General features: G+C 37.6%; 2 protein-coding genes across 2 annotated transcripts; one reads left to right on the top strand and one right to left on the bottom strand.

Annotated features, from left to right (window-relative positions):
• The first annotated feature begins 1,007 nt into the window (after positions 1-1,007).
• Positions 1,008-3,077, top strand: smdt1b (single-pass membrane protein with aspartate-rich tail 1b). The gene is made up of 3 exons (XM_042485380.1): positions 1,008-1,193; positions 2,504-2,662; positions 2,835-3,077. The coding sequence occupies exons 1-2, from the start codon at positions 1,032-1,034 to the stop codon at positions 2,639-2,641; spliced, it is 300 nt and encodes a 99-aa protein (XP_042341314.1). The 5' UTR covers positions 1,008-1,031; the 3' UTR covers positions 2,642-2,662; positions 2,835-3,077.
• LOC121942234 (TRIO and F-actin-binding protein-like) lies at positions 3,072-10,290 on the bottom strand. The gene is made up of 11 exons (XM_042485379.1): positions 10,197-10,290; positions 9,927-9,995; positions 9,620-9,709; positions 9,327-9,421; positions 7,243-7,879; positions 6,845-7,079; positions 5,796-5,907; positions 5,479-5,638; positions 5,042-5,155; positions 3,450-3,536; positions 3,072-3,304 (listed from the first exon to the last, which is right to left on the bottom strand). The coding sequence occupies exons 1-11, from the start codon at positions 10,221-10,223 to the stop codon at positions 3,158-3,160; spliced, it is 1,773 nt and encodes a 590-aa protein (XP_042341313.1). The 5' UTR covers positions 10,224-10,290; the 3' UTR covers positions 3,072-3,157.
• Between the last annotated feature and the right edge of the window lie 987 nt (positions 10,291-11,277).

Genomic DNA, 11,277 nt, shown 5'->3' with positions numbered 1-11,277 from the left:
TTGTTTATAAGTTATGTATTTTTAATTTGCAGTGATATAAATATTTCCTGTAAACCTTATTTGCTAAAATGAAACCGAAAGTTGTTTTTTTTTTCCAAAACTCACTTCACAGTAGCCTACCACAAATAAAATTCTGTTGGCGAAATACAAAATCATTTTTTCATAGACTGTAGCCTACTTTTGTTGGCCAAAGGATAGTCACACATCACTCTAAACATACTTGAATTAGTATATAAAGTATCTAGGCTACTCTGTGTAAGTTTTTAATTGTATAATGTAAACTTTTTTGTTAAATAAGGCAAAGTGACACATGTATAGGCCTTATACTCGTAACAGCCTCGTGTAGCTTAAATATAACTTTCTTTAGGCTGACTTTGATGTGAAACTTGAAAAATAAGCTTAACTTTATTCTGAATAGAGTATGATGACACAGCAAGCCTTTTATCACTGTATCACCAAGTAAAGATCAAAATAATTTTACTGCAGGAAATGTAACATGTTAATTTGGGTAAATAATGCAGAGCTTTATCAGTGAATGGGTACCAATATGTTTGACATACATAAATCTAAATAAACGGTCTCCGAAAGTTTACTATCAAAGTCAACTCTTTCAGTTAGCGACACAAAAACCTTGGAAGACTTGCAACATTTCAAAGTATTTATTTTTTAATGTCAAATTATGGGTTTAATATGATCAGTTTTCTGACTCTGTTTTTTTTTTTTAACCTCTTTGTTGTTATTAATTAAATTAGGCTCTATAGCAGTGTATATTGAATTGGAATGAGGAAATCACAATAACCAGAAATGTACTGGTTAAACGACACAGAGATATAATTTCCAGTATAACTAACAGATTAATGCAACTGATGCATCAACATTATTTATTAGCGTTGCTGGTTTTTTGGTTGTTTGGTTTTTTTTGTTTTGTTTTGTTTTTTTTGTTGTTTAGTTTAGTTTCTTTTTTTTGGCAAACGTCATGACGCACCCATATAAATCATCCCAGTCCCACCCTCTCCTACACCACTGGAAAAATGGCGACGAGTATGCTGCGACTGCCGCTACGACTCCTCACCAAAAATGCGGGGATAGTGAGCCGTAACACCGGCTCGAAAACATCAAACATATCCAGGGCGACTCAAAGTAGGACCGTAGTAACAACGCCGTCGGGAGCAATCTTACCGAAACCGAGTAAAGTGAGTTTTATTCTGCCTCTATACCGAGTGAAAACTGACCAAAAAATGACTGGGAGTAGGCGGGATTTAAGTGTAGATTGACAGCAGCTGTGTCGAATAGAAAGGCAGGAGACCCACTGGGTTGTTCAAGTCAGCCAATGAACGCGTGTTTACACGGACAGAGGTACTTTCAGGAAGTAATTACCCCTTATTTTGTTAATTCAAGTCATAGTTGATTTAGTTGGAGAAATAATATTAGCAATTAAAATACCGTGTGCGTAGAACATTTTCCTATGAACAGTGGTTTTGTTCGAGCAAGCTAAACATTACATATTCGTTGCGCGTCGTTGATAATGTAAGAAAGGCCGAGGAAATGAGATATAAAGATGTAACATCATGTTTGCATCACAGTAAAACATCTCGGTTTCGATGGTCCATATACGCAAAATATACTTCCAGATGAACAGCACATTCAGAGTTAGCTGTGAATCTTCCAAACATCTCAGTGTTAGAGGGACTGTTTAATATTGTGGCTCAAGGTGACTATATTACACCAAGATTAAATGGAAAACCTCAATAGTCCCTTAGTTCTTTTTTATTTATTTATATATTTTTCAGATTATTCAAAATAATTGGAACAGAAGTGAAAAATTCATCTCAAGGCCAAAGCCAAAGGCTACATTGAGAGAAATATATCGTGCAAAATGACTGAAGAATTGCTCCACCCATGGCTAGATAAAACTGCTGTGGGGCCCAAGGGCTAAAATGTGCGTGTGGGCCCCCATTAACCTTACATCCTTCCCTCTCTTGGCAAATCTTTCTATCCGTCTCTGCTACGATATATAACCTTGTCCAAGATTTGATATGCAGAATTTGATTAAACTCATTAATAGGGAAATGTGCTCTGACATTATGAACGAGTTCAACACAGGGGCCCTCTTCAAAACAGGCCCTCAAGGGAATAATTGAGGAATAAAGCAGTGCCCACCATGGAGCCCAGTTTAGTCAGTTGATGTTGTGCTTTAATTCAAAGCTTTTCCATTAAAATACTTTGAAATACACATTTTTTAAACCTGAAAATGTATGTTATGCTGCATACTACCCTTGGAAAATGTTTTGTGTAGCCTGCTGCTGACAAAATTTGGCTTTGTTATCCTGATTACTACTAAAGTCAATTTTATTTTAGTAGCCAAGTGGCAAAAATTTGCCTACACATGCTTTTCTGTCAAAGCAAAGAGCAAACTGAGGTGGGGATTAATCACAATTCTAATCCATAGCTCAAGTGTCCCACTGCAATTAAACTCTTAAGTGTTCCCTTTCATATTTTCCAGACCCCATTCGGTCTTATCCGCATGACAGCAGTGGTGGTGCCTTTCCTGTATGTGGGAACCTTGATCAGCAAGAACTTCGCTGCTCTTTTGGAGGAGCATGACATCTTTGTCCCTGAAGACGACGATGACGACGACTGAGCTAACATCAGAAAATAAATGGTATAGCCAAAGTGTACATTGGCCGCACCTTATTTTAACCTTTCAACTCTGTTTGTGTACAGTCTTATCCATGTTTAAAGGGTGTGTACGCTGCATGTTAAAGGGTGTAGTTTGTGTCATATTTGCAATAGTAATTGAAGAAAGTAATATTTTTTAAAATTTATATTCACAGGGTGCTTTGCAATATTAAGCGGGGGCACATCAACTGGCACAAGGAAGATGGGGAAGACGGGGCATGGCCTTCCACCTCTACCCATCTCCTCCCTCTCCTCTGCTATTTATGTTTTTATCACAAAATTCATTTTTGATGAATCTCATATCATGTGAGGCTACCAAAAATACTCGTTATGCCCTCACTCTTGTTTGCATGTTTATCAGTGAACTCAATAAAGGGAGTCGATTACACATGGATAAACACTTGTCATTTATTTTTTTGCATTTTTGTCATTTCCAAGGTCATAGTAGTTGCCAGTTTTTAACAGTTGTCCTCTTTGGTCAAGTTTGTCTCGCACCCTCCTCGAGTGCAGCGTTGGCCAGTCTCAAGTGTTCATTAAGGGAGCCCGTCTCCAACTGGCTACGGCCCCTCAGGTCAATCAGCTCTACATAAGCCTCCTTATAACGTTCATAAGCAGCTTCTTTCTCCTACAGTAAGGGAACATATCATATCAAAGTCAAGCAAGGAGGGAAGTTTACACCAAAGCTGTACATTTCCACCATGTAGAAGTGTTTTATTTTTGACAATTTGAGCAGCGGTGATGGTAGGATGAGGTCCGATCATAAAACATACCTTGGTAAGAGACTGCACTTCATTCTGTAGACAGCTGATTTCTTTTTTAAGATACTCCACCTCGTTGTCTTTTGCTCTTAGTAATGTCTGAAAAAATAAAAACGGGAACTCTTATTATCACCATTTAAAATAAAACTTAAATCATTTTCATAACTATGAAACTATGAAAGTCACAATGTGTGTTTTGAAAGTTATCGGGAGTAACTAAGTAAATTTACTCAAGCAATTTTGAGGTATGTTTCTTGAGCTTCCTTTGCATGTTACTCCACCAAATTTCAGATGGAACATTAGTACATTTTTCACTTAATTAGTTATTTGACAGCTACTCTGTAGTTACTTTGCTGATTATGATTTCACACTCAAGACATATGATCATATTATAAAATCTGATGCATTGATATAGATTAAACTACACAACACTATACAATGTAGTTTTTCTGGTGTGTCCAACTACAAAAATAAGTAAAGTACTTGTACATTAACACATCAGTCGAATCCAGTAGCAAAATGTATAACAATTACACAGTAGTTGAATAGTATATAACTAAGTATACTAAGTATTTAACTAAGTGGAATGCTACTAAAGTACTGTACCTAAGTGCAATTTTGAGTACCTTATACTTTACTTCAGCATTTATCATTTTATATATATATATATATATATATATATATATATATATATATATATATGTGTGTGTGTGTGTGTGTGTATATATATATATATATATATTATATGTATGTATGTATGTATGTATGTATGTATATATATATATATATATATATATATATATAGTAAGAAAACATATTAATTTACCAGCTGTAAAGTTAGAGTAATGTTCACATTAATTCATCCATAACTATTATTCAATAATACAATATATTCTATTTAATATTCTGAAGAAGGCCATTCTGCATTATAAGTACTTTGACTTTTTATTACTTGAGTATATTTTAATTCTAATAGTTTTGCAGTTTTGCTAAAGTAAGAATTTGAATGCAGGTCTTTTAACAAAGTAATTCTGTACTGTTGTGTTGCAAAATGATTGCTTATACTTTATTGCACTACCTGTGCAATGGAGTATTTTTACCCTGGTGTATAGCTACTTTTACTTAAGTATCTAAATATACATTTTCCTCCACAGTCTAGCCAGAAAACCTTTCACTGCAGCACAAGTGCTGGCTCGGCATTCAGGCAGTAGATGGCAGCATGTGCTGCACCATGATGTGACCAGCCACAAAGACTCAACGCAAATGAGGTCACAGGAAAGGATGACAATGTTGCTTCAGGGAGTCATCACAAGCTATGAGACATAACAGTAAAAACGCTGTAATCAATTTGTTTCCATGAAAGTGGGGTTCAAAATCTCAAAGCAAATTTGTCAAATGTTGCTTTCTGTTTCCCCATGATGACTATAATGTCAACATTGTCTTTCAAGCTCAAATTAATATTTCAGGTGCAATTAATGAAAGTGTGCTGGGACGCTGTAATGAGTATTGTATGTATTTGTTTTTAGTATCACCTACTTTCACATGAGTTCAGATTACGTAGGATCTAATTTAGTCACAGCAGTTAATTTTATTGCCATCAATACCTCTACTTCTGATGCGGCGCGCTCAGTGTTGCCAAGAGATACTGTGCCCGACCTCTGCCCTGTGATGAAGTAACGCATGCGGCTGATCTCTTCCGCCAGTTTGGCCTTAAGCTCCTAAAAAGAGATTTTTAATACAGATTAATTCATGGAGAAAAAAAAACGATGCACTTGTGTGCTTAGGTAGGTTCTAGGTAGAACCCTCTAAAAGGTTTCCAGTTGGAGCCATTTTGAAATGTTCTGCCAGGAACCAAAAAAAGCCCAGTACTCCTATTTGGGCAAGCCAAAGTACCCTGTTTCATTCCAGTTAGCACTTTTATTTCTTAGCATGTAGTTCTCCTGTGATCAGTGGTTTATTCCTGTAAGAACAAAATCAGTTAAACTATCTAGACAGTATGGTATTGTGTTCAAACACAACAAAGTCAGACACATTTATAAACCTGGTTCTCTCTTCTGAGCTGCTCCAGCTCCCTCTCCTTGCGACTGAGCTCCGTCTCTCGGCCCAGGCTGCTCTGCTCTGTGCGGCTCAGCTCCAGGCACTTCTGGGAATAGCGCTCTGACAGCACATCTAACTCACTGTGCAAGATGTCTGCCTGCGGCCTGACACACACACAAACACATGAGTTTATGAAGTGAATTATAATGCACTATCATGCAAGGGGTCACAGACGAAAGTAGAACATCTCCGGCCTCCAGCGGAGCCCGCGAGACGGAGAACACTTTCCACATCATAACAGTGTGAGTGTAATAAACGTACATGTCGGCTCTGTATGAAGCATCCACGTGTGCGGCTCCTCCAGCCAGTTTCTTGGCCTTCTCCACCTCTCTCTCCAGCTCCTCCCTGTGAGCTGCTCTCAGTGCCTCCATAGCTGTGATGAACAGTTAGTTAATTTGTTATTTATATTGTCTTTGCCTTTACCATACGTCAATGAAAATAAGAAAGTTAACGGGTAGCAGACATCAAGAACACAGCATAAAAAGCATGATTTTAGAAAACATAACCAAGTCACAGTTATAAAAGAAATCATTAAGAACACAAAGATGTTGCTTGATACTTCAATACTTCCTCAGGCTGTTCTCATGCACTGTTTGTATATATTACTCCAAAAAGAAATACATCAGAATTTATATATAAACTACATACTTGGGAAGGCTGCAATCACATGACCAATGTGCCAATAGGAGTTAAGAAGGAGTACGTATATAGAGCAAAAGTTTCTATCTAGAGGCAGATTTGTGTGGTGGATTTGTCAAACATGAACAGGACTTTCCCCCACGAGACTGGTGTTGGTGTCCCCTTTGAACAAAGTGAGTTATTTTAAGCTATGTTATCACAATGTTTCTTTTCCTTTACCAAACCGATGTAACTTTACTAGCCTAAACATAACCTATATAACTTCACTTTCCTAAACCTAACCTACATAACCTTATTTAAACCCAACATACGTAACTGTGCGATATTTGTAACTTTACACTATGTTTGTAACTTTATGATAACTTTGTAAATTTACACTAAGTGTGTAATGTGAGGACGCCTGACCATGTTTCTTTTCCTAAACCTTATCCACATAACATTACTTTAAGTATACAACTTTACTTGCCTAAACCTAACCTACGTAACTTTTCATTAAGTACGTAACTTAACGTAACGTGACAACGTCCGATCATTTTTCTTTTCCTAAACCTAACCTATGTGACTTTAAGTCAACTATTTAACTTTATGTTAAGTTCATGATGTTACGACGTCATTGTTAGGGGCTAATTCGTTACATATCGTATGAACCATTGTATGACCTCCTGTCGTACCTTTGGCAGCTGCCTGGCTCTCCTCCTGAAGCATCCTATCTCTCTGCTCCTCCAGCTCCCTGATCTCCCTCGCGTGTTTCTCCTGCAGCTGCTGCAGTGCTTTCCGATGGGCTACTTCAGTGGCTTCTAGTTTGGCCCTACAGGGGGCCCCGGGGCCACACGGGCTGTCCACCTCTATCCCCATGGCTGCACGCTCCCTCTTAATGCTCTCCACCTGCTTTCGAAGAGAGAGGGCCTGAGAGATGGATGAAGGAGGGAAAAGATTGAGATGTGCATCACTTCTGGAAATAAACATGATTTCCTTGCACTGGAAACACTTGTTCACACTTGTCTTACTAGTGTTTCAACTCATAATGTTTGAATTTTTTTGAATAGAGTGGCTGCAAATTCTGTCTTACCTCCTTCTGAAGTGCTTCTGCTTTATTTGTTTGAATAGTTTGAGCTCCATTTATGGATGGGAGAGCCTCTTTGAAGCTCGATATATCAGTTTGTGAAGTGGTGACAGACTGTTCGGTCTCTTCAGGGCTCGACTGATACACCTGGGAGCTAACGAGAGGTTGTGATGCCTGTGGGGTGCTTGACTGATAAGCCTGGGCTCCAATGAGAGACTGCGCGCTCATGTCCCTAAATGACATAGTCTCAAATTCCACCCACTTCCTGTTGACCTCTGAGTCCATGGTATCAATAACAGGCACAGGTACACTCCCCCTTTTCAGCTCCATGGAGTCCCACCTGCTGCCCATCCCACTGAAGAGGACCCCCTCCTCAAACCACTTGTTCCTCTCCTCCAATCGCTTGGCTTGCTCGCGGTCCCAGCCCTCCCCTTCTTCTCTCTGACTGGCTGGAGATAAGTCCAGATCTGCGTCTACAGTTTGGTGGTGGTGGTCGGCCTGATGGGAGTTTGCAGCTGTGGTGGTGGAGGTGGAAGTGGTTGGTTCATAGCCGGAGTCCCTGCAGGTGAACTGAGCAGGAGGTTGGCATGACGACGGTCTCCGGGAGAGGGGGTTTTCTTTCTCACTGCCGGTGTCTGATTGGCTGAGGTCAGAGCGAGGGACAGAGCGAGGGACAGACAGGAGGGTCGTGTTTACACATCAGAAGAAAGATGATAAAGACGGTTTGCTACGGGCGGACCACCCAATCACACCGTCTGCATTTCTTCACAGTGTTGAGGAATTTACATGCCTGTTTGTCTGAAATACATTTTTAGCACATTTTGCTGGCATGACATAAACATCACATATTCATCATGACCAATGTCCTTCTTTTTTGTTATTTTGATATGACTAATTATCATAAATGATATTATATGTTATAACAGATCAAATGATGACAGATTCTGTAAGTATTGTCAAGCTGAGGTAGATGTTTTATTAAGAATTTTGCTTGTGATCAAAAGCTCCAGAATAACGACTAAAAGGATCTTAAAGTGAAATTAAATGCTGTTTCCAAGACTGAAAATACATTTTGTATCTCAACCATAATAATTTAATTTATTTGGCTTAATTTACTCTTTTTTTTACAAACTTTTTTTTAAATATATTTTTTTAAATAATGTGTTCTTGTAGTAGTGCACAAAGTTAGTCAGCCATGTATTGGCCACTGCCTTTAACTACTTTTGTGTCTTTCATTTTTTTATTATCTCATTTAAATTTATTTAATCTCTACATGAATAGACTTAGTATTTTACATTACTTTGTGTGTGATTGTCATGATTCTATATTTTTATTGTTGCAAACCAGCCTTTCAAATAAAAAAAAAATAAAAAAAATTAAACTGTATTGAATATAATATAGTGCTGGAATGCAGGCACATTTTATGGTCTTAATCTTAATTTGAAAAATTGCTTTCAACATGTAACTCATGATCTTACACTATAATTTCTCAGCAGGAACTGGTTGTATCTACAGTAACATAAGGCTTAAATACTTTCGCTGAAGTCTATTTTATCAATCGAAGTAGAACTTTTAGACTCTTCTTGAGAATTTATATCTCATACCACTGTCTATTCTCCTACAATACAGAGGGATATTGTTTATAGTGTAATATAGTTTATAATATAATTAATATAATTTTAGTTACAGGTAACTTTAAAAATTAATATTTTACAAACAAAAAAATATAAGCTTGTATATAGTACGATGCATTGTTAACACTATATAAAATTCTTAAAGTTAACTCCAACTCGACCAATTACACTTTTCTGACATATTTACACATCAGCAAAATGATAATATAATAACTTAATATATATATAATAATATAACACTTATAATGCCCATTTATCTGCATTGAGTACTATTACTATTATTTTTTAATTTAGGTGCATTTTGCCAATAATACTTAGGCCTATGTATTTTACTTAAGTAATATTAAGTAATATTTTATAGGATCTTTATTTTACATTGTGGCATTAGTACTTTTTACTTAAGTAACGGATCTGAACACTTCCTCCACCAGTGTCTCCCAGTATAGTCAGACTCACTGCGTGTTGTTCTGGATCGCCTGCTTTAGTAACTTTACCCAGTTCCGCCGTATTCTGGAGGTCATAACAGAGAGAGTGAACACTGCTCTCTTTGTCTGGAGGAGATCAAAAGACAGAGCAAAGACACGCACACACACACACACACATACACACACACACACAGTTAAACAGGAAGCAGCCATACATGTAATTGATGTGGAAACGGGGGGGAGGTGTGGGGGTTTCTGACTGTCTATCTGTCTGATGCTGCACAATACAACACAAAGCAAAGCAAAAATAGTAAACACACATACTTGTATTTGGAATCCATAGTTCTTCTCTACATCACAGTCTGACACACTCACACAGGATGTCAGGTCGATCTCTCCGTCCAGATCATCTGACTGCAGCATAACGTGGAAGAACTTCAATTTAGTCTAGTCAAATAAGTTTGTAACCCAAACTACAATCACCAAAGGAGAATGAACCAAATCATTTTAGACAAACTGATAATACTGGTCATGATATGGTGACTGTATGTAGATTAAAAGGAATTGCTGCAGGTTTTACATCATAGAAACAGTCTATCAGAAATTACTTTTTTCACACCTCAGGTCTTACCTCCTCAGCCTCCGTGTCTCTGTAGTATCTCAGCGAAGTATTGCCAAGAACAAACCAGAGTTTCCTCCACTAAGGAAAACGCAGTGAACATGGACAACATTAAATATATGCCTATAACTGTAGTATGTTAGACTTCTTTATAGATAGTTCAGGGGTTGAGTCTGACTGTCTGCCTGGTGTATAAGATTGTGGTTACAACAGGAATTAGAAAAAGAAAATTACATTTACAAAGAACTATATGAGAATCACAATTAAAATCATTTAATTTACCTTGCCATGTTCATCCAGTCTGGACATCCACCCCTTCAAGCAACAACAACTGTAATAAAAGCATTTGATCAAGCTCTTTGAAGGCACTCCGCTGTGGTTTCTGTCTCACACTTGATTTTGAAACTAGAGGAAACGGACACTGTCAGCAGCAGACAAATGTGTTGCTGTGAGATAACGACATCATTCTGAAACACGTATAAAGGCAGGCAAAACTTTAAAGCATAAAAAAATGGGAAACATGCAGAAGAATGGGAACTTAAAAAAAGGAAGAGGTGCAGTTTTTTTTTTTTAAAATGTTAATCGATTGTTGAAAAAGGTGATTTATAGGAAGCAAAAGAAGAAGTGATAGAACATTATTAGACTGATTATAAAACAAGTTAGCTAAAATAACATACTTACCATGCATGCATTATATTGTCCAGTACATATTGTAAGCAGATAATAAGAAAGAGACATGGTGAGAGAAGAAAAAGCACAAAGCGAGGGGAAATGAGGAAGTCACAAATGTGCGATTAATATAAATCGCATGACATGTTTGCATGGTTGCTTGTGATTCAAAGCACTGAAACAACATTTTGAATGTTTCATTTTGTAGTTATCCATCCCTCTGTGTTTGTTGACTATGCAGCTTTAGGCATGACACTGCAGCACTCACACTGGAGGATACATTGGCTTGAACCATCCTGGAATCTAATAATATAAAAATGATAAATCATATGAACATGCTGCCCTAAAACACAGAGTGCTAACTAATGGCTTTTTGTCCTGCAAGGTGCTTCTGTGAGAGGGGCGCCTGAGGAAAAAGAGCTGAAATAAATATCACGGGTCTACTTTAGAATGAATGTATGAATGACCCATTTTCCTCCAAACACTCGTGATTTATACAGATGCAGAAAAGTCATGGGACCGTGCTCACCTGTGTCTGTGGGAGTTCAATAGGAGTTCTCTCCTTCACCTTTGAAGATCTTTGCTTTCCACTGTGTTCGTCTGAACTCTGATAGAATAAACAGACACAGGATTACAAACTTAACTGTTCAACATGGATTTTATTGTGAACATAAGTTATTGCATCATACCTGTG

The sequence above is a fragment of the Plectropomus leopardus genome, chromosome 4 (assembly GCF_008729295.1).
Source record: "Plectropomus leopardus isolate mb chromosome 4, YSFRI_Pleo_2.0, whole genome shotgun sequence".
NCBI lineage: Eukaryota > Metazoa > Chordata > Actinopteri > Perciformes > Serranidae > Plectropomus > Plectropomus leopardus.
The sequence above is the reverse complement of the archived record's forward strand: the minus strand, read 5'-3'. Positions and strand labels throughout refer to the sequence as shown.